The sequence below is a fragment of the Lynx canadensis genome, chromosome X, assembly GCF_007474595.2.
Source record: "Lynx canadensis isolate LIC74 chromosome X, mLynCan4.pri.v2, whole genome shotgun sequence".
NCBI lineage: Eukaryota > Metazoa > Chordata > Mammalia > Carnivora > Felidae > Lynx > Lynx canadensis.
The window spans coordinates 112386972-112411247 of record NC_044321.2 but is presented as its reverse complement, the minus strand read 5'-3'; the positions used below and the strand labels follow the sequence as shown (position 1 = coordinate 112411247).

Genomic DNA, 24276 nt, shown 5'->3' with positions numbered 1-24276 from the left:
ATTTTGATTTTATAAGCATGCTTTTTTCCCCTCTGCTTCCATTTTACAAAGATTGTATCTCTGTTTTTATTCTGGTTGCGCAAATGTTCACATTGAATTCATCTGTGCCACCGTATTGCAAGTATAATAACCCTGAAGATATATTTCAGTTATCTGTTTTAGGATTGCATTTTTTTATGTGGACATTTTTTTTTTATCTGTGTTGGAAGCAACTGGTTAGTGGCAGCAAAGAATTTCCTATTCCCCTGTGCTATATAACAGCAACTAACATTTGAGTATTTAGTGTTTGAAGGCACTGCCTCTTAATTGTCTCGTAAGTTACCAACATCATCCTCATTTATATAGATAGGGAAATCGAGACATGATGTGGTTAAGGTATTTGCCCAAGGTCACTTCGTAAATAAGTGGCAGAACCAGAATTTGAACCCATGTATCTGGCTCCAGAACCCACATGCCCAGCCAGATTGCTCCTCTTCCTTCCCCATCTCTTTGGAATATGTATATTTTTTAATGTTTATTTATTTTTGAGACAGAGCGCACGTGCGTGCACAAGTGGGGGAGGGGCAGAGAGAGAGAGGGAGACAAAGGATCTGAACCGGGCTCCAGGCTCCAAGCTGTCAGTACAGAGCCCGATGTGAAGCTTGAACCCACGAACCGTGAGATCATGACGTGAGCCGAAGTCAGACGCTCAACCGACTGAGCCACCCAGGCGCCCCTGTGTAACCACTTTGAAACCACTTGGTAATTTCCAGGCTCTCTGAAAGAAGGTAATTAGAATGAAAAGGTCAGAATGCCTCTGAATTTTGAACATCAAAAGTACACCCATTAGAAGATATTTATGACACGGTTAAACTTTGAGACTCTAGTCGTGGTCAAATCATATCCTCATCTCAGCTCATAGTTTGATGATGCTTGGTGATCTCAAATGCCTCTAAATGGTATAGTGATCGTGGGGCCAGGCTGTTTAGTCAAATGATGAGCCATATTGATTTGTCTGTACTCCTGTCACTCTGTCCATCTATTTTTCTGTCCATCTACAGAAGTCTTCATCTCTTTATAACACACACTCAGGTGTGGCTTATCCTATTAATTTTTTTTTTTAATGTTTATTTACTTTTGAGAGAGAGAGGGAGGCACAGAATCCAAAGCAGGCTCCAGCCTCTGAGCTGTCCGCACTGAGCCCGACGCGGGGCTCGACCTCACAGACTGTGAGATCATGACCTGAGCCGGAAGTCGGACGCTTCACCGACTGAGCCACCCAGGCGCCCCTAGGTGTGGCTTATCCTTATTGAGGAAGCAAATCACGAATGTATACTCAAAGTATCAGACACAGAGGTTTAAGAATCAATGGCTAATCACCTCGAGGGGGAAGCCAATGTGTAAAGGTTTGCCAGTTTTATGTACCTACAGCCCTCTGAATGTTACAGGGTCTCTTGATGAGACGGCTGAATTTGGCATAGTTGAACCTTCAGTTTACTTTCACGGAGACTCGTGCAGGTAATTTCAGTCCAGGAGAACAGCAGTTGGGAATAAACTGAGATGCGTAGAAAATGAGGAGGGAGACCAGTTTGGTAGGAGCGGAGCCTTCTCGCCGGGGATGACTAGTAGAAAATGTAGTTGGAATGACTAGGAAAGGTCAGGCTGTGTTAGAGAAGCCCTGAAGCCAAGCACGGTACATGACTACAAGTAAAATCCTGTCACTGTATCCAGATTCCGGTTTGGGAGCACGGCACGTGTGAAATATATAATCGACGTGGAAATGAATCTGATCATAGTCGGGATTAAAAGAGGCCAGAGTTACCCAAGGCTCTGACGTGCATCAACCTGGAAATCTTCCCAGGCCGACTCTCCCTGGCCCTAGTCAGCCTCTGCATTTCAGCAGCCCCCCTTCTTCCTTCCTGCTTCCGTGGTCACGTAGTGTGCTCCGCATGGCTTTGAACGCTCCCTTCGCTTACGTCCTTCCCGTGTTCTCCTGTCAACCCCGTGAGATGAGACGCCCGCATTGGGGTGCGACCCCAGCTCAGAGGCCAGTGGGAGGTAAGCATGCAGAGGACCAAGGAGCGAAGTGATTGGGGTGTCCTCCAGTCTGCCCCTGCTTGCTGACTAGAGACCTGCCATGGTGGTGACTGGTGAAAGAGTGAGATGAGGGTGAAAGCCTCTGACTGGCAGGGGGGCGGGGGGGGGGAGGGGATCGGTAGCCTTGGAGGGGGGCAGGTGGAGGCAATGGCATTTCAAATGTGCTCATGTACTCTGGGCAAGGCCAGGTGTGGGGGGCCGACGGAGCCAGGGGCTCATCTTCTTTGCGTGATAACCAGAGATTTCTCAGTCTCGGGAACATGGTTAGCCAGGGGAAATAGGAAGAAAGAAGGATTTTTCCTAGGGAAATTACCACTTAAAAAAAAAAAAATCCATTATTTGTCAGCTCCAGAGCATTTAACATGTTCGTTCGTTCTTTCTTTCTTTCTTTCTTTCTTTCTTTCTTTCTTTCTTTCTTTCTACTTTTCTCATTTCTACTTTTCTAGTTTCTACTTTCATACTATCAGAATGGCTAAAAATTTTGGTAAGTCGATTTTCGTGGCTGAAATAGACCACTTGTTATGTGTTTGAGTTGTTTCCCACAAAAGATCCACTGTAGTCTCAGCCTTGGGGTAGCAAAAACTGAAGGGAGGAAATTCACTAGGATGGGTTTTGAGCATTGATGGAGAGGTTTTCCTTACAGCTGTGCTGCTCTTCAGTGTTAGGTTTTAATCTTCTTATTTGAAGTTTCATTTGAACAAATAGCTTTCTTTCCCAGCCCCTTGTACCAACAGGCATATCAGCCTGAAAACTGCTGAAAGAACTTACTAGTCTTGTTTTCCACTCAGAGGAGGGTATCCGGGTTTGGGGTTGATTTCTCGATAGCGTTCTTACAGACTGGAAGCTGCGATCTAAGAATTAGTGGTGCCGGTTACATGCTGCTGTTGATTCACTTACGAGTAAACCCTTTGTGCAAGCTTCATTACAAGTTGTTCTCCCAAAGACTATACAAAAAATATCTGTTAATCACTGAGATGTTATTTTCAAAAATGCAGTTCATTTTCTGGGGCGCCTGGGTAGCTCGGCTGGTTAAGCGTCTGACTTCGGCTCACTCAGGTCACGATCTCGCCGTCTGGGAGTTCGAGCCCCGCGTCGGGTTCTGTGCTGACAGCTCGGAGCCTGGAGCCTGCTTCGGATTCTGTGTCCCCCCCCCTCTCTCTCTGTCTTTCGAAAAGGAGTAAACATTAAAAAAAAATAAAAGTAAAAAAAAATGCAGTTTATTTTCACTTCCAAGAAGCACAGGGATAATCTTAATATTGTATAAACGTCCTTTGACAACTTCAGCAGTCTTTTGTGTGGGGGGACTTTCTATATGTCAGTGATATTTCTCTCTGCTCTGCTTGCAGAAATCAATGTTGCAAAAAATACCCTGCCCCAGTTTATGATTATTAAATGAGCTAGACTGGGAAAGAGCCCAGCACATGGCTGGCTGACTGGAATTGTGTTTGCCTTGGACCTAGCCTCTGTTCCATAGTGCATACTAGCTGGATGACGGGCCCTCCTGAAGACCTTCTATACCTTGGCCTTGTACGTTATGGCAGGTTATGTCCATGGAAGTCAAAGTAATAGAAGTCTAATCTGATTTTCTTCACAGAAACAATATTACATTGAGGATTATATTGCTGGCCTGATGCCTGACTTTTTTTTTTTTTTTTTTTTTTTGCCAGAAATGACCATAACCACCATGTTTAATCAACTGTTTAATCAACTGGAAATGATGAATCTGAATACTGCTCTGCATAAAATTGTCTGAAGTGTATATAGATCAGCTAACAAGGCATCACAATAACCAGTCACATTAAATTAGTGTTTAATGAGCTTGTCTACCGACAGGGTTCTTATTGTCACAATCACGGCCTTGTTTTTTATTGAAACTAACCAGAAGGTTTTAAAAAAAAAACACACTTTCTGCAAAGTCAAGGAATTCATAAAGGGTTTCTTGGGCAGAATGTTGGAGGAGAATTTAGGGGACACTTGGAGTTACGGCTTTTTGAAAAGCTGAGTTGAGATTTTCTTTTTGCTTTGTTCATTGTAAATTCTGTGTAGCAGACATAGATTTTGGAGAAAAGGTCATTGGGCTCTCTTCATTTGAGTTGCCATCAGGGAAGGCTTTCAGGCGAAAGTGACAGCTGAGAGATCTGAAGGGTGATTACAGGTTAAGACGGTCAAGGTCTCGGTCAAGGTCTCGGAGAGGGGCTAGTATTCCGTGTGGAGTGAAGCGGGGGCGGGGCCTGGGGCTCACCTAGAATGGAAGGAAGGCCAATGGGCTGTAACTGAGAAAACAAGGAGGAGAGGCTGGGGGCGCTACAAGGCTGGAGGAGCCAGAGGAAGAGACCTGACTGTGCCAGACCTTGCAGGTCAGAGTAAAGTTTTTAATTTTCGGTTTTAAGATCAGTGGGAAACTATGAAAGCAGGGGACTGGAGGAGTGATCTGATCAGGCTTGCGTTGTTGTGTGGTTGTGAATGTGGTCCTGGCCGGGTCAGCTCTCAGGACACTGCACGGCCATCATTCGTGGTACTTAGCTGATTTGTAGAAGTATTTGTTTCCTATCTGGTCTCCGTCACTACACTCCGAGCTCCTTGAAGGCAGAGACAGCGTCACGTTTTTATTCATCACTATATCTGCAGTGTCTTGCATAGTAGGGACTCAGTAAACATTGGTTGAATGGATGCATCAGCCATATTAACAGCTTTGCCCCTTGACCTGCTATAAGGCAAGAGTGTTAACTTTTTTTTTTTTATTGCGGTGAGGTTCACATAACAAAATTCGTAATTTTACAGTGAATGATTCAGTGGCATCTCATACATTCACATGTGAAGCCACCAAATCCATCGTGTTCTGTAGCATTTTCATCATCTCAAAAGGAAACTTCATAACCATTTACGTAGTCACTCCCCAGTCTCCCCTCCTTCCAGCTCCTGACAACCACCAACTTGCTTTCTGTCTTTATGGCCTTACCAATTCTGAATATTTCATATACATGGAATCATGCAATATGTGACCTTTTGTTGTCTTCTCTCGCTTAGCATAATGTTTGTAAGGTTCATTCATGTTGTGTAGCACGCATCGGTACTTCATTCCTTTTTATGCCTGAATAATATTCCATTCTACGGATATACCATATTTTGTTTATCTGTTGATGGTATTTGAGTGGTTTCCGGTTTTTGGCTCCTGTAAATAAATCGTGTTGCTCTGAACATCAGCGTACACGTTTTTGTTTGAACACCTGCTTTCAATTCTTTTGGGATGTAGACATAGGAGTAAAATTGCTGACTCATGATAATTCCTTGTTTAGCTTTTTTTTTTTTTTTTTAAAGTTTATTTATTTATAATCTTTACACCCAGCGTGGGGCTTAAACTCATGATCCTGAGATCAAGAGTCGTATGCTTTACTGACTGAGCCAGCCCGGTGCCCCCCCCCCCCCCCAACCTTGTTTAGCCTTTTGATGAACCACCAAACTGTTTTCCACCTTTAAAATGCATGAGTGAACCTCCCCTTTATTTGCATTGACTATTTCATATTTTGGTACCTCGTCACATCGTTACTCAATATTATGAAAAGTTACAGTGAAGCTCAAAGGCACACTGGACTGAATTGGATTCTAAATCCATAAAATCAGTATCCAGCATCATTCTAAGAAAGGCTTGGAACTATTAGGAGAACCCCACCTTTTCCCGTTGCCCACATTTTTAGGATCGAAGATGAGGTCTAAAATCCTGACATCTAAAAAAATTTCTTCCTTCTGAACGTATGTGTTGCTTAGAAACTCTTCTCTTTGGGAGGTGTCTTTTGAGAGTTGCGCCGAGAATGATCAGGAAGCCCCATGCAGTCTTACAGCAGAATGTTCTCATCACAGATAATTTTCTTTTGGTTTGACACATTTATCTTTCTGCCTTTTCCTTTCTGTTTCCCTTTATTCCTCTTTTTTAATTTTTTGAAGCGAACTATGCCCAGCACCCAGGGAAGAAATGTACCTGCTTGCTTTTGGTCTCGGGCAGAGACTGTAGCAAATGTCGGGGAACCAAACAGGGACACAAGTAGGCCATCTTAGGATATTCAGATACCCTGTAAGATTATTCCTGCCCATCCACAGTCATCAGTCCACAGTCCACCCGTAATTGGCCTCCATTAATTAATAACGGTTGAAATCTGCAGGTGCACTTTCATTTCTGACCTTTGGGAATCATCTGTGTTCTGTCGGGTTCTGCCATTTTTTTCTACCCTTAACTAATGCTGTCATTGTTTTCTTTGTTAGTGTTTAAAAAGTTTTACATCATATTAGAGTTTACAGAGTAGAGTAAGAATAGACTTGGAAATGTATTAACACATTTGGATACACATATGCCCTTTATAATGTGAAGTAGAGTGAACTGCATTGTAGTCGGGAGAATTCTTTGTGCGCATTTAATTATCGAGTATTCGTCATGACTAATCTGCCGTGTTCCACTGGGCAACAAACACTTAATGCTATAACCACTGTGTTGTTCCATGATTTAGCTAAAAGTGTTTTTCCTGTTCAAAGCTTGCCAGGTATTTTGAATGTTGGCTGTAAATTCTTATAATTGTTCTAAATACCCCCTGTGTGTGCTTTGGAAATATCTCATTGCTATTTTCAATCATGTACTTGGACAGAACCTGAAACTACTGCTTGTCCTGTTTGGTAAAAAACACACAAAAAATGTTTGGTCTGGGGGTGGTATGACCTTTAATGTTGAGTAGTGCTTGTTTTTGAGAAGTCATAGATTCTGAATGTGTCTGCTCTAATACAAATTCTTTCCAGTGGACTTATATCTGGGTGTGTGTTTCATTTTATAGTAAAAACCCTTTGTAAAGGTAAAATTTGTAATTCTAAGTGGTTCATTAATTTTTCTAATTGTGCTTATGGTGGTTAATCCTAACCTGTTCTAATTTGAAGTTGTTTACACCCTGGATGCCGGGACATGAAGTCCATCCTATTTTATCAGAAGAACAAACTGTCTCCCTTGGGTAATAGGCACATTTGAGGAGGAATATGTTTTTTCACATGTAAAGGTTACCATTAAAGCAGGTGACACTGTGGTGCTTTAAATGGGCATCCTTAAAGCCCCCAAAAGCTAATGTACTTTTTAGCGTACCAAAATTAGCACCCTTAGGACACTCGAGTCTTTCCCTGGTCTTTGTGACTTTTCATGTTTCCTTTATTTTTCTCTCCTTTTCTACTTTGAAGCTCACAAATACATTTCATCCTGAATACATTATCTTCTCAAGTGTATTGGTTTGTAAGTTACTCTTTATCCTCGAGCGGATAATCTCTTTCCCACCCTTGAACCATTTTTTTGGTTTGTTTTGGTCCATGCCAAAGCCAGGTGGCAAATGGTAACAACATCCAAAGCCACATTTCATGTTTTATTGCTAGAAATCTGGCCCCAACTCCCGTGTGTCCTTTTAGATTATTTAGTCAAGCTCTCCTTGCGTTACCTGGGAAGAAACTGATTCTGGGACTTCCCCAAGACACACACAGACTAATCGGGGGAAGGCAATTAGAACCAAGATCTCCTGGTTTCTTGCCTCTCATAATTAAGCCTCAGAAGCAGAAGCACCCACTTGGGATCATAGCCAAACACTTAATTTTCCTTATCTATTTTTGGCATACTCGGAGAGAAATTGTCACAAATTTAATAGTTATCTCACCTCATACTCTTGAGTGCTTTGCCGATATTCCTGATTGTGAAGAAGTAGGAAATAGAATAGCATTGCCCAGGAGGGAGGATTATACAAGCAGCCTTTCTCCTTCTCCGAGGAACCTCATTATTGTCCCACGTAATGCAGTTTGGGAAACGTAGCGTGATGTAGTCTCATAGTCTTCCCAGTCCATCTTACAGTGGCATTTCTAGTTGGCATCACTTGAAGGCATATTAAAGTTTCACAAATCCATTTTTATGGTACACAAGTAATAATCCACACAAATAACACAATGAAGCCATAAAGCCATATTTATTTGATGTGGTCTTCTTTCTTCCATACATACACTGAAAGTTTACATTATGTTTCAAACATATTGCTAATTTCTAGTCTTTTAGGCATGTTTTAGGAATAATTACAGGTCACCCGTTAAATTTATAGCAGCGCCCAGATCCAAAGCTTTTGGGGGGAGAGAAGGGAGATTTCGAGACCATATCAGTAGTGTCAGTGCAGTCCCCCAGTGACCATGTGCTCTGCCACAGAGGGAGGGGTGATCTGCTAATTTTACATCCATGGGGTCAGATCAACAGTTCCAAAGGACGAATGGCTTCTGTTATTGACAACAGCCTCCAGGGGCCTCCTCGAGTGCCCTCACTTGTGGTCCGAGTGCCACCTGCCCTCCTCCCTGACCAACTGTAGTCCTCTTTGTGCAGATGAAGGAACAGTGTTTTCAGCACCGAGCACTGTCTGCTAATGGGCCATAATTCACCGTGCTGCACTGTGGAGGGGTGACATCAGAATTGCCTGGGCCCCTGCTGTAGAGCCAGAAGCCTTCTTGCTATAAATAACACATCTACACCCGAATTACGTTGAAGCCGTTGCCTGGTTGTGTGCTAACCCGGTTCCTGGAATTTCAGTCTTCACGTAGTTGGTTAGTATCTGCAAGCTTCATCCTCTTCTCAAGGAAATAGGCTTTCCGATCCTTTAAAGTGAACCCTGGGTGTCTTGCTAATCCTACAGCAAGCCGTCTTTTAAGTTACGTGAACCTATTTTACTGTTAAAGGAAGCGGGGGCTCACCTAACTAAGCCATAGGTGTGTGTATAATGTCGCTAAGCATAGGTATCGACAATACTTCCCAGGGCCACGTCTTTATTGCTTCTTCTGTTCCCTCCAAACCTTGCCCTAAAAGCCGTTGCCTATAGGGAAGGTGCTGTTTTCAAGCACAGACTTCTTTAAGACGCTGTCATGTTTTCTTTTTTTTTCTTAATGTTTATTTTTGAGCCAGCGAGCGAGAGCCAGAGCACGAGCGGGGGAGGGGCAGAGAGAGGGAGACCCAGAATCCGAAGCAGGCTCCTGTCTCCGAGCTGTCAGCACAGAGCACAGAGCCCGATGTGAGCCTCGAACTCACGAACTGCGAAATCGTGACCTCTGAGCCGAGGTCGGACGCTGAACTGACTGAGCCACCCAGGTGCCCCTAAGACACTGTAATTTGAGCCAAGAAGTTGCCGCGAGAACATGGTTGAATGGAAGGCTAGAAATACTTAAGCGAAGAAGTGGCTACCTTCTGCGAGTCTTGAGTCACAGCTCAGAGCCCCCCCCCCCCCCCCCGCCCCGTTATTTTCTTGGTTGTTCAGCTCAGCCATCCTCCATAATGGAATTTTGGGTTTTACCTGCCTCTTTTGTTGGGTATGTTAAAACAACAGGTATAGCCTGGATGTGCTGTTTAATTACATTTACAACCTGGCCTTTTTTTTTTTCTTTCTTTATAGCTAGTTTGCTTTCTGTATGATATTTAACAATACCAGAGGGAAAAATGCATTCACTGGTTTCACTGGACATACTCCAGCATATATTTGAACTGTTAGACCTTTCCAGGAAACTTATTCTCACTTTAAAAAATAATGGTGCTATCATTGAAATGGGAGATAAAGCCCTGTTCAGGACTTCAGGTACCTCTTTTACAATATATTTTTTTGCTCCAGCCAGGGTTTATTTTCTCTCTCCTTACACTGTAATGAGAATTCTTCTCTGGTGACCTAGAAAGTGATATTTGGATGAGAATTTGTCTCTTCTAGGTAGTGATATTGGTAAAGGCATTTTTCTCCCTAATATCCATCCAGGGGTTCTTTTCCTTGCCATTGTTAGGTGTTAGGTATTACTGTTTGCTGCTGAGATAAAACTTCCTTACCTGTGAGATCTCTAAAACGTGAAGAAAATCTTCCAGCCTTGAGGGGCTTCTCCACAAAAACCATCTGCTAAGGCCATATATATATTTGGGTACACATTTCTGAAGCATTTCCGTCTCTCATGGTAGGGTATCCTAGAGAATATGTGCACTGTATCTCTTCCTCTTATACTGTTTACCTGCCTAGAACCCAAAGTTCAATTGACCTTTTGTCAAAAGTTTGGTTTTTAATTCCACTTCTTGTCTTGGTCGGTCTGTCGTACGCATGGGTTAGAAAAGAACTCTGCAAGATGAGAAAAATACTGTGTGGTGCAAGGGACTCATATTTTTAAAGGATACTTTAAAGGCAAAAGCTCCAGAGGCAAATCAAGTGTTGGGAGAAGAGTAACAAGAAGATGTCCAATGGTGTGAAACAGAGGCCACGCCACCAGAACGCTGCTTCAGAGTCGTAAGGAACAAAGCAATCTCCTAGAACTTGCTTGGCCGCCTCCCTTGGAGGTACAGAAACTTGCAAGCCACAGTTGGCTGTCTTCCCAAACTCTGGGAAACTTTACAAGGATCACAGGGGGTGGGTACTATTGCTTGATAATCTGCAGCGTTTTCTCTGGGACTTAGCTGCCATTGTGCTAGCAGATTGTCGCGTGTCACAATGCAGATGGTCCCATCTTTCCCTCCTGCCTCTGAGGTTTGTGATCTATATTTTTACTCTGATCTCTTTTCAGCCAGGTCGGGCTTAGCAAGATGATCAGCCAGCCTCACCGTTCCTACCCGGAGAAGTCCTCTACCTCTTTATTTAGAGTTTGTAGGTTTAAGTGTTTGGAATGCAAGGTGATGTGTAGATATGGATAGTGAAAGTGAAAAGTAGCGTCTCAGGCCTTACCGACCTGTGTGCTCAGTTCATCTCTCGTTAAGTTTGTGTGCATATTGTCAGGCCCTAGTGTAAGAGAAAGTCTGTCAACAAGGGAAGTGGAGTTGCTGATCCCCGGCCAGAACTTTAAGAACCTCATTGACTCTCTGTAAATGGAAGAATCTGAATCATGAAGAAAATTGTTAGAATCCTGAGTCACTAAATGCTTACGGCATTTTGATCTATCAAGTATTAGCCATCCTGTAAGACAGCTGGATTTCATCTTTAGAGCCGCATTTCTGTAGCCCTGAGGTCCTTGAAGTGAGGGCATGGTGGGAAGGGGGACCAGATGGAGAACACTTAGAATTGATTGCCCCTGATGAAATTAAACTGCTCAGTGGATCACATTTGGATAATCAAAGTCTAACTCTTGAGATTCCCAACAAGGCTTTTTATGGAGGTCCTGAGTATTGTGGTTGCTGATTGAGGTTTTTGTTTTTGTGGGGTTTAATACCCATTTCCTGTATAGCACATTCTATTCACTTAAGTGTGCCGCCGTCAGGTAATGCCTAACTAGAGACCATCTTTGTGACTAGGGATGTGCTGTAAATATTCAGTTGTCTTTTGGTCGGCTATTTGAGAGTTTGGGTTGATATGACCATAAGTAAGCCTTAATGGCAAGAAGACATAAAATGTCTTGTCTTGGTCTGGCTTCACTACCTTTGGCAAAGGAGGGAGACAGCTTAATCACTTAAGAAGATGCAGTGAAAGCAAAATCTGAAAAGTGTGATTTTCAGGCTCCTTTTAGAGTTATGACTATAAATTACACATCAAGATTATTCTTCTTGGCTTGTTATAATGGAGTGGGCTTGGAAACCTCAGCAACGTGACCACTGAATACATTGTAGCAATTTTAACCGGGAGGCTTAATACGCTGGAAATGTTCCCTGGCAGTGTGGTGACCCCATCCCGGCACCTCCCCCCTCCAGCCCTAGAACAGAAACACCGACTTTTAGGAGCATTTTAATAGATGCCTGAAATGTTGCTGAAACGCTAGTTCATTCTTTCAATTTTGAGTTCATTTGGCCTTTTTAAGACTGATTATGCCGTTCAAAAATACTAGTGCTTCAGAAAGGAAAATAGCTTTGGGGCTGGGGTGCCGAGAACAGTTTTAAATCATTGCCACGTTTTCAGAATTTTAATAATTCGTTTTTGTTCATTTATGCGCAGCTACTTAACATTCGCTTTAGTAACTCACAAAGAGCAGTCTGATGACCAATAAAAATAATGGTGTAATTGCAAGGGACGATCTAAATAATTGATGGGAGATTAACCACATGCCAAATAAGTATTGAAGGAGAATCTCATTTTGTGAGCAGCTTAAAGTGATTGGGGGGGGGGCACTATTTGAGGGTTATTTGTATTTTTACCCTCTGGAAAGCAAATTGTTTAAATTATTATAATTACTTTAAAAACGTCGGGGCGCCTGGGTGGCTCAGTTGGTTAAGCATCCGACTTTAGCTCAGGTCGTGATCTCAGGGTCGCTGGTTCCAGCCCCGCCCTGCCTGGGACACAGAGCTTGCTTCAGATCCTCTGGCCCCGCCCATCCACCTCCCCCTACCCCGGTCCCCGCCCCCAATCGCCCCCAATCACGCCTGCTGGCAAGTGCATACTCACTCTCAAAAATAAATAAACTTTTTTTTTTTAATGTAGGGTTATGGCTGGTGTACTAAAAACTTGTAGACTCTTAGTTAAGAGCGATCACTAATTCAAAGAGAAAGAGTCTGTAGCAGTTTTCACAGGCATGGGCTGCAAATTAGAGTTGCCACCTAGGGAGCTTCCCGAAAAATTAAATATTAAATAAAAGACCCAGGCATCGGTGTTGCGTTTAAAGCCAACGTGTGGCCAGAATTAAGAACCACTGATCTGTGACTTCGTGAAAAATTTTAAGTCTGCAAACACCTGGAAAGGCTGGGGACATGAGCTGTTTTAGATTCTGTGCCAGGTTTTATAGTGACAGTCTTGTATCGAGGTCTCTATTTTCTTTCAGTTCTTATTGAGTAACTGGTCTAGAGGCAATCAAGAAACAGATTATACTTTCAACAGCTTTCTATGTTTTATGACTAGCAAAGGAATGGATTTTAGGATGATACTAGTTGAATAACAGTGTCCTTTAACTCTGATTTTTATTGAGACACTATGTTTTGGTATAAATTACTTACCTTTGTTTTTCCCTATAATATTCAGTTCATTCTATGGAGGTATAAATCAAGGGTACAAAAGGGTGGCGCTTTTATCTTGAGGAAAAAAATTGAATTGCTTTCTCTATTAGCCCATGTATTATAGATGCGCTTTTTAATATTTTTCCTTACTTTTTATTGTAGTGTATGATGTGTCATTAGAATAGAATCCCTGCCAGCACATTTCAGTTTTTTAAAATGCCATTTGTAAGGACATTTGGATGGGAAGCACTTCAACACAGGATGGACTGTTAATGAATTAAAATTCATCATGAGGTGGCGGGAATCATATCCTCCCACTCCACACTACATCGTGTGCCATCCCAAAGGGAGATTTTTTTTTTTTTTTTTTTTTTAATGATTCCTACTTGGAGTTTCTCTGCCCTCGCTAACGCACCTACCTTATTCACAGTCACAGGAACTAAAACCACTACATTGGCAGCAAGCGGAAAATTACAGTGAATTTACACATGAGTTCAGCGCTGCCATTTTTATGCAAACTAAACAGCATTATAAGCTAGAGCAAATTCCACCAGAAATTGCAGGTTCTTCAGATTTGAGGGTGAAGCAGGCCTGGAAAAGTCGTCTATTTCAGCTCCAGCCCCAGTCCCAGGCAGCTGCAAACCCAAACCTGCCGGGGCTGAGGAGACTTTGCCCTTTTTTAAAAAACCCTCAGTAGATGTTATACAACTCCTCTCGGGCCCCGTTTTCATCATCTAACGATGATCACTGCCAGGACCCTCCCTCCCGCGCCCTCCCAAACCTACACAGCAATTTCAATCCGTTTTCTCCCAGCTTCATAGACATAGAAGTCACGTAGGCCTTATTTGAAAGTGATCAGAGAGATAATGCATGAGGAAAGCTCTTAGTAAAACCGAAAATGCCACTCACATGTAGGGAATTCATAAAAATATGACGGACCTCAGAAATTGTGTTAGGCTTGTCCCTGCCTTTTGTTCTCTGGAATGCTATTAACTGCCAGAGAAGAAAGGTGAAGACCATTCAGAAGTGGGGAAGTACTAGTTTATTTTTGTTTTAAGTTAATAAGTGGCCACTGTTAACCAAGGGGAACAATGTATGTTGGCAGTGCAGGAGACATCCTGCTTCACTGACCCTCTGCCTTTCCTTTTTCCTCTTCCTCCTTTCCCATTGGTAGAATGGTCTGACAACTGGCATAAAACGTAACTCTTCCTTATTTACTCTACCGTCGTGTCTTGGTTGCATGAAAAACTAACCAACCAGACAAATATTAAAGGTCGTAAATTGCAGTGTGTGTATGTACTTGACAATTTCTGTAATTCAAATAAATCTGTACATTGTAAGGTTCGGGTCTGTTGTAGAGACTGAGCGAAGACTAACTTACGATGGAAGGTGAGGGTAAGGGTGAATCAGAATGAGCTAGACTTTAGCAAGGTGTACTCGCTCTTTTTTTTTTTTTTTAATGTTTATTCATTTTTTGACAGAGAGCGAGCACAAGTTGGGGAAGGGCAGAGAGAGAGAGAGAGAGAGAGAGAGAGAGAGGGGGAGACACAGAATCTGAAACAGGCTCCAGGCTCTGAGCTGTCAGCACAGAGCCCCACATGGGGCTCGAACCCACGAAGGGTGAGATCATGGTGAGATCATGACCTGAGCCACCCAGGCGCCTTGCGGTGTACTCCCTTTCTGTTTACAATTTGCAAAATGGATATTATGGAAAATTTAGTGCTCTTCTCAGTAGGCTGTGTCAGACCCTGTATATTACAGTTGCAAACAAAGAAGTCAGTCCCTGAATCAAAATGTATATAGCTCCCATTCTGATAAAGGTGTTGTTTACCGTCTTCCAGGAACTGTTGGGTCTTATAATGCCCTGTCTTTGGGCAAGTGGGTAAGTGGCTATGCTGCCTAGCGCGGATACTGACTGACTTTTTCCAGATTGCCATGGGTAGAGATTCTGTTAGCCCATGCCAGGGTAGATTTCCAGAAGTTGCCCTTTTTATATACAGCTTAAATCTCTCCTACTTCAATTTATCCCAATACTTTTTGATTGATTCCCTACAGAGTTTGAAAGCAGTATCCCACTACATAATCATTTAATAAGCTGAAATGAAAATAATGAGTCAAGAGGTCTTATTTATACTTTGGGGTGATTTTTACTTTAAAAAAATTTTTTTAGTGTTTATTTTTGAGAGAGAGAGAGAGACAGAGCATGAGCAGGGGAGGGACACAGAGACAGAATCTAAAGCAGACTCCAGGCCCTGAGCTGTCAGCACAGAGCCCAACGCATGGCTCGATCCCATGAACCGCGAGATCATGACCTGAGCTGAAGTGAGATGCTTAGCCGACTGAGCCACACAGGGGCCCCTATTTTTACTTTTTTAATTGAAAAAAATAATAATTTTCCCTATAATATCAATATAAGATACAAAAATTCAGATCGAAATGCATCCTTTGGGTGACATTTGGAGAACTTTGCAAGCTCTAAGTAATCTTGCTTTAAAATGATTATTTTGGGGTCAAGGATAGGAAGGGGAATCTTTGTGCCTACCTACTTTGAGTAAGTGACGAATCACTAAATTATGCTCTTGAAACCAGTATTACACTTTATGTTAACTGACTAGAATGTAAATAAAAGTTTGAGACAAAAAAATATAATGGAAATACATACGTGGATATTGGTTCCTGTCCTTTTTTTGACTTAAATATATGGTTGTCTCAAACACGATAATATAGTACCATCAAAGGAGACTATCCCCAATTTGTATAAGAAAATGTATTACCCTGATTTAAGATAAGAAGCCAGTAGCAGCCTGGCAGTTCGACTGGGGAGCGGTGGGGGCTGCTGGGAAAGATGGTACTGGAGGGCGTGGCCCACATCGCGAAGGCATCGTGCAGGTGCAGCTTCCGGCATATCAAAAGTGGCTCCCTGGCCTGAGAACATTACCAGGATCACCCAGCTCGCAGTTGCAGTTCTTGCCTTTCCTTAGTGTACTTTCACCACTTGGCTATGTTGCAATTGGTCCATTCCTCCCGGAGGATAAAAACGACGGAAGGATAGCTTGATTAATCTTAAAATACAAAGGGAAAATCCCAAAGTGGTGAATGAAATAAACATTGAAGATTTGTGTCCTACTAAAGCAGCTTACCATAGGCGATGGCGTTCTAAACCTTTCCTGCCTGTGATGGTTCACATAAGAAACACAATGAAGTGACAGGAGGTAATGTGGGTCCGCCGATACTGAAGAAGAAAGAAGTATAAGAGGAATGAATTAGGATTGGATTCAGTTGTGCGCTGTTGTAAAGTCTTCTAACAGTAATTTTTTTTTCATTCTTTGTACATAGAAGATCTTTGAAATGGTGGTCTTAATCATTGCTCTTGGTTGAGTATTTCTGCCAATTTATCTTGTGCTTCTGTTCGATACTTTGTATATTCAGTCATTTATGTAGAAATTAAATTGTACAATCCTTTCATTCTTACTTCAGTGTACCTTCCTAAATAAAACCACCACTCTTGGTTTTAATTAACTGAGAAAAATCTAAGTTTTTGGCAATGGGTCCAAAGCGATTCCTTTGAATATCAATATTTTTAATAGCATCTATCCGTGAAATTTTTCTCCCTACACTGTTAAATGTATTCTTTTTCAGTCCTCTTCTGTTTTGATCATTTGAAGTGATTTTTCCTCTTTGACCTTCCACACTCCTTTCTTTTCCAATCAATAAGAAAAACATTGTTCTGAAGAATTACTTGAGTTTGCAAAGAGATAAACGCTTTGCTTTATAAAGATTGTGTCTGAGAACTAGGAATATCCCAGTTTCAAAAAAGACATGAACTACATATAGAAAGTTCCAAAAAGGAACCGTTATGTACCTTACAAAAGATTTGTTTACTTTACAGAAGGCCTGTGTGTGTGTGTTCCTGGGTGTGTTTTGTATGTGTATCTTCTTCAACTCTTTGACTCAGTGACGTGGGATGGGGTGGCAAGAATACTTATACTAAACTCATGAGCTGCTGCATTTGAAGGTCAATTAAAAGTAAACATACAAAATGATAAATCGTTCAGTGTTCAAAACAGTATACATTTTTCTCTTTATAACAGTGTAAGCCAATAAAACCTGAAATGCAAAAGGTTTGCAAAATAAACTTCCTGCAGAATCTTTAAAAAAAAAAAAAAAAGAATAAAGCCTCAGTGAAATAAAAGGGTGAGGTAAAATGGAGCTCAACCTTAGAACTTCTAGATTCAGCAAATCTACTTCTAAAAAACGTAGAAGCAGCATTAGAGACATATCGTGTGAAATGGGACTTTTTGACGGTAGGCTCTGAGAAATCACAAAGGATGTCTTTCCTGTAAAGCCAAAGAAGTAACAACTTCTCTTTGTAGAAGTCGTTGGTCATCATTTAAGACAGCCATTCTGTTTCTCTATACTTACAAGTAATTATTTTGTGTTTAGAAGTGATTTGCCCTCTGCTTTGGACTCTCAGATATGAAATTGACAAGATTGCTCTCAGTCATTGTATGATAAATATTCCCAGTCTGACCTGTTCTGAGTGCGTTGCTTTGATGGTGATGGTTGAGATTCTATGGAAGAAAGAAAAATGGCAGGAAAAATACTGTTTCTCTGGAATTTAGAAAAATTTAAACATTTTCGAATTGCCGTGTTGGCCTCAGAACTGCTGTCTCAAGCAGCACTCGTACTAATCTTCACTAAGTCAGCGACTAAGCCTAGTGGAGTTTGAGTAGCCTAACAAGGTTTTTTCCCCTCTTTAGTACTTGGTCTCTCTAGATTGTAATGAAGCATGCCTAGGCAAGAATTCTGAGCTCTATAGAAGCATGGAGAAATGTGATAAGAAACTGACTTTTCCCCCCCTTTCTCTTGGTCAGTGTGCTGGAGAAGAGAAAAGAGTTGGTACACGCACAGTGTTTGTTGGCAATCATCCAGTTTCAGAAACAGAAGCTTACATTGCACAGAGATTTTGTGATAATAGAATAGTCTCATCTAAGGTAAGTTGTTTTTTTAATTCAATAGATATATATAGTGATTCATATAGTGAGCCAGATCATGCACTTACTTATGCCTCCAAGGAAGCCGGTGTATGTATTTATATATGCATATGTGGATGTGCACTTAAACACCGTCTAGCAACCACCCAAAGGCTGGTTTTGTTTGGGGTTTTTTTAAAGCATCATTTTGTCTTGTTACAGCTGACATATTATTCACTAGCCTTCCATTATTATTCATAGTGCCTGTTGATTCTGCATATTAAAACTTTAAGCCTTAAAGGGTGCTAAAAGTGGGAATTATTTACTTGCCCAAAGCTTCCTGAATTGCTCTTAAAGTGGATGGAAGAGGCTATAAATAATTTACGTTCTTTTGGAGGGTGCTATCCTGGAATGACATTTATATCTCTCTGTTCCACTGCCAAGCTCCTCGAGTACGCTCCTGGGTCCTAAAGGGTATGTTCTGCTCAGCACATTGCTGGAACAGTTAAGAGTTCAATCACTGTAGCTATGTCACCATTTGAATAATCATCTTCCTTCAGCATCGTGTAGTGCTAAGAGCAGTGACCTGCAAGTCTTAAAGACATGTTTAAGTTCTGGCCTGACCATTTACTAGCTGTGTGACCTTGGCCAAATTAATCTCTTGAGTCTAAATGTCCTCATCCATGAAATGGAGCTAATGCTCCATATGTGAGAGCCCCCTTTATACTTCCTAGTACGCAGTTGTCCTCATTCTACTAATATTAGTTCGCTAATCTTGACCTTGGGAACCAGGTTAGGTACTAGGTGCTAGATGGCAGATAATTGATAGATTCACAGTTGAGAATCTTCCCTACTTCTTTGTGTAGCCTGGCAAGGCAGTTCTAAAATGTTAGTGACAGTTGGATCGCTGCAAGTTTGCAAACACCTAGGACCTGAAACAAAATTTTGCCCTTTCTTTAAAAAGGTAACATTTAGGGGTGCCTGGGTGGCTCAGTCGGTTGAGCTCAGGTCATGATCTCACAGTTTGTGGGTTCGAGCCCCACATGGGGCTTCTGCGCTGACCGAACAGAGCCTGCTTGGGACATCCTCTGTTTCCCTCTCTTTCTGCTCCTTCCTTGCTCACGCACACGTGCTCGCTCTCTCTTTCTCAAAAATGGATAAACATTTAAAAAAAATGAACATTTAGTTTTCAAATACACGTGATTTTTCTTTACGTGGTGATGCAGTACAGATTATGCTTTTTTTTTTTTTAAGTTTACATATTTATTTTGAGGTGGAGAGAGGGAGAGAGAGAAGCCCAAGGAGGCTCCACGCCATCAGCCCAGAGCCCGTCACGGGGCTCAAACTCATGAACCGTGAGATCATGCATGACCTGAGCTGTGAGCAAGAGACACTTAACCGACGGTCACCCAGGCGCCCCCGTAGTATTATACTTAGATTATACTTACATAGGGGATTAACATGTAAAATGTGTACAGAATGAGTGAAAACTGTGTTGGCCTAATGAGCCTGTATCTACTAGCCTACAGAACATTCTGAGTATATTTGGATGAAATGTCTTTCCTGTTCATCTTTAACCTTATGGCAGAAAATTTATCCTCAGCCAGAAGTTTTCATACCTGCGCAGGATAGGGAACAGTCCTTTGACTGAAAATTGTATCTCACCCTATAGTATCCAAGATAACAGCAGTAGTCCTTTGACTCAGACTCCTAGGCTTCTAAAACTGAAAGATCCTGAGAGATTATCTGTTCACCTTGCTGACTTTACAGACGAAGAAAACAAATGCAGAGAAATTAAGTTAGTGCCATGGTCACCAAGCAGAGTTAGGAGAAAGGCAGGAGCAGACCTGCTTTGTAAGGACTGGTCGCTCTGAGTGAAGAGCCCTTTTCACATCATTGTACCACGGGGGCTCCTTTCTCGGTTTTCTCTCTTACTGGTTTTTTTTTTTTTTTTTATAAATTTTTTTAATGTTTATATTTATTTTTGAGACAGAGACAGAGTATGAGCGGGGAGGGGCAGAGAGAGAGGGAGACACAGAATCCAAAACAGGCTCTGGGCTCTAGGCTCTGAGCTGTCAGCACAGAGCCGGACGCGCGGGGCTCGACCTCGCCAACTGCGAGATCATGACCTGAGCCAAAGTTGGACACTTGACCGACTGAGCCACCCAGGTGCCCCATCTATTTTTTCTCTCTTATTATGCATCAAGTAAAATATGAAATAGTTTCTAGGAAATTATTTTTCATAGTGTTTAATGTGGAAGATGCTAATGTAACACACTGATGGTAAAGTCACCTTCATTAAACGAGCGATAACCATTTTGTTGTAGTATACTTGTGATTTCACATTCTGAAAGAACTATAAGACTCCCCTCTAATTGTCAAATCTTTTTGTATTTACTATAATATTTTTCATATTTTATCTAGCTTCAGTTTTGCCAGTTGGCAAAACAATGCATTAGGATTTTTTTTTTTTTTTTTTTTTTAATTTTTAACGTTTGTTTATTTTTGAAAGAGAGAGACAGATAGTAGGGGAGGGTCACAGAGAGAGGGAGACACAGAATCCAAGCAGGCTCCAGGCTCGGAGCTGTCAGCACAGAGCCCGACGCGGGGCTCGAACTCACGAACCACGGGATCATGACCCGAGCCGAAGTCAGACGCTTAACCGACTGAGCCACCCAGGCACCCCAGGATATTTTTTTTAAATAGTCAAGAGCTCATGGGGCAAATAAAGATTGTTTCTGAACAGGTTTGCATATATATCTCTGTAGCGTACATATGTATTAGAAATCAGAGTAAAGAAGTGAACATTTCTGCATTGAAACACAACCCAGCTCTCTTTTCTCTGTAAATATTACGTGTTTACAATCTTTCTAGATTGCTGATCATTATAACTGATGTGTTTTTTTATAAAAGCTCCAGAGCAGAAAAAGAGGAGTTGACAGTATACTAACTTCAGAAAAAGAATGACATCTTTTTTTTATCATTTCATTCATTCATTCATTCATTTTTAATTGACATCCAAGTTAGTTAGCATACAGTGCAATAATGATTTCAGGAGTAGATTCCAGTGATTCATCCCCTACGTATAATACCCAGTGCTCATCCCAACAAGTGTCTTCCTTAATGTCCCTTACCCATTTAGCCCATCCCCCCACCCACAGTCCCTCCAGGAACCCTCAGTTTGTTCTCCATATTTATGAGTCTCTTCTGTTTTGTCCCCCTCCCTGTTTGGATATGATTTTTGCTTCCCTTCCCTTATGTTCATCTGTTTTGTATCTTAAATTTCACATATGAGTGAGGTCACATGATACTTGTCTTCTGACTGACTTATCTCGCTTAGTATAATACCCTCTAGTTCCATCCATGTTGTTGCAAACGGCGAGATTTCATTCTTTTTCAATCAGAAAGGTTTAGAAGATTAAGATTTCATTCTTAATACAGTGAATAATTGTAAGAGAATAGCTTACAGTGTAGTGGTGAAGAACTTCGTCCTTATAGACAGAAGGCCTGGGTTTGAAGTTAAAGTAAGTCATCAGATTTTTCTGTGTCTCAGTTTTCTTATCTATTAAATGGAGATATTAACAGTAGTTACCGCAAAGGATTGTGGTGAGGATGAAAGAAAGGAATCCACAGAAAGCCCTTAAGCCCTGCGCTTGGCCTGTAGTAACTCAGTAACTCAGTCTCCATAACTCAGACTGGTAGATGGTAGCTGGTATTGTTATTCATGTTTCTGTGATTAGTATTACTGCATTCCTGAGAAGTACTAGTGATTTCCTCACTCTCACGGGTTTTGCTTGTGTGGAGTGCTCTCTCTTTAAAAGAGGCCTTTCGGTCCATTCTGGAGAGAACACTATTTTCACAATGTGAACTTTTCCTTCTTCACGTGCCTTTTGGCTGCTTATATGTTTCACCAGAATCTTGTAGTTGAAGAAATGTACAATTTGTAGAATACATTACCTGCCTTCCAGCTTTGTAGCAAGCGTTGATTTCCTTCTTGAACCTTTCGGTAATAAAAATAACTTTGTCTTACTGGGTGCTTTTTGTTTGTTTACAAATGACATCAGTAATGTCAGTGTAACGCTGGGAATAAGTCTTATTAATGCAGGAACACTGAAGAGAAACTTTGACCTGCTTTAAATTTTTTACTAATAAAGTTAGTGTTCCTTTCTTCTTCGGGGAACACGATACTTTTCTTTAGAAAAACCTGTTCTCTGCAGCCTTCCTACTTGACTTTAATACAATCAGCAAGAACCTTTGGGAATCACCAGAATTTTGTAGCTGGGACGAAATTTGGAAATCCCCTTCTGTAGCAAAAGGAGCATTGATTGCATCCTGCTAGGATCTTTAGAATCTTTAGTTTTCGCTATATTTTTCCATCATACTTTTTTTTTTTTCCTTTAAAAACCCTGAGCTTTGATCTTGGAGGCACTTCAGTGGGTTAAGAATCAGTGAGCTCAGGGTGCCTGGATGGCTTAGTTGGTTAAGTGTCAGACTCTTGGTTTTGGCTCAGGTCATGATCTCACGGTTTTGGGAGTTCGAGCCCGCGTCGGGCTCTATGCTGGCAGTGTGGAGCTTGCTTGGAATTCTCCCTCTCTCTCTCTCTCTCTCTGCCCCTCCCCCACTCGCACTGCTTCTGTCTCTCTCAAAAATTAAAAAATTTAAAATATCAGTGAGCTCTTTATAGGCTAAATGGGTGATGGGCATTAAGGAGGGCGCTTATTGGGATGAGCACTGGGTGTCAAATGTAGGTGATGAATCACTGGGTTCTACTCCCGAAACCAAAACTATACTGTATGTTAACGAACTTGAATTTAAATAAATACATTTTTTTTAAAAAAAAGAAAGAAAGGAAAAAAAAGAATCAGTGAGCTCCACGTAACTCTTTGAAGGCATGCCCAAGGTTAAATTTAGAACTCCTGTGTGAAAGACTCTTGGATTAAAGTTTCAAGCCTAAAATTACACTAGCATTCTCCCTTATTTTAAAACTCAGAATCAGTAGAATTTATTAGACATCTCTTTGAATCTTTTCAGACTCCCTGGACAGTGCCTTTTTAGCTAAAGTTATTAAATCCTGGGGCACCTGGGTGGCTCAGTTGGTGAAGCGTCCAACTTCGGCTCAGGTCGTGATCTCACAGTCCGTGAGTTCGAGCCCGGCATCAGGCTCTGTGCTGACAGTTCAGAGCCTGGAGCCTGCTTCAGATTCTGTGTGTCTCTCTCTCTCTCTATTCCTCCCCTGCTCGCTCTCTCTCTCTCTCTCTCTCTCTCTCTCTCTCAAAAATAAAGATTAAAAAAATTTTTTTAAAGAAAAAAGAGTTCCTATGCTCTCAATACTGTTTTAAAAATAAACAATGAGGGGCGCCTGGGTGGCTTAGTTAAGTTTAAGTGTCTGACTTCAGCTCAGGTCATGATCTTCCGGTTCATGGGTTCAAGCCCTACGTCAGGCTTTGTGCTGACCATGCACAGCCTGTTTGGGATTATCTCTCCCCCCCTCCTCCCCTCCCCCATTTGCGCGCGCGCGCGCTCGCTCTCTCTCTCTCTCTCTCTCTCTCTCTCTCAGAGTGAATAAATAAACTCAAGAAATTGAATAAATAAAGTGAAAGCCCTCTATGCCTCAGGGTTATGTGTATACCTCGGCTGTCATGGAGGTGGGAGGTACTGATAGGGACAGAGTTACATTGGTGACAATGGTCCAGACTCCAGTCGTTAGCTGAGCCAGAGCAATTAATTTGTTCATTCATTCATTCATTCAGCTAATTTATTTAGTGTCTACCTTGTGTCTGTAGGTGTCGGGGGAAAAAGTAATAAAAAGACAAATGAACAGCCTGTCCTTATAGAACTCATTGCCTACTGAGGGAGAAACTTTAATAATAAATGCACGCATATATACTTATTCATTGTAACGAGTTTTTATCGAGGAAGTATAGGATGATATGAGAGCACCTAACGAGAAGCCTAATGTAGATCAGGTCAGGGAAGGCTGAGGTTGGAGACTAGATGGCCCAGTTGTAATGCTCAAAGTGAAAACTTGACTCCTCCTGTATGCCTCTAAGTGTATGCTTCTTTGTATGTGTGAGGTTTGGGTTTTAAATGTGCTTTCAAAGTGTCTTGATAATCTGACCCCTATGAGTCATTATTAGGGTTTTTCAAGTTTCCTTTCTAATCATACTCTTTTTATTTTTACTCCCATACAGTATACACTTTGGAACTTCCTCCCAAAGAATCTGTTTGAACAGTTTAGAAGAATTGCAAATTTCTATTTTCTCATCATTTTCCTTGTACAGGTAAGAACTCCTCTCTTAGAAACTTAAT

At 41.6% G+C, this 24276-nt stretch overlaps 1 protein-coding gene and 1 pseudogene across 11 annotated transcripts in view; both read left to right on the top strand.

Annotated features, from left to right (window-relative positions):
• The window catches only part of ATP11C (ATPase phospholipid transporting 11C), a 171261-nt gene that overhangs the window by 62045 nt on the left and 84940 nt on the right, over positions 1-24276 (top strand). For all 11 annotated transcript variants that reach the window (XM_032592225.1, XM_032592221.1, XM_032592216.1 and 8 more), the window contains exons 2-3: positions 17869-17988; positions 24159-24248. In XM_032592225.1, the coding sequence (XP_032448116.1) occupies positions 17869-17988; positions 24159-24248 (210 nt within the window). The remainder of the gene's footprint in view (positions 1-17868; positions 17989-24158; positions 24249-24276) is intronic.
• On the top strand, positions 15779-16415 carry LOC115507845 (annotated as a pseudogene).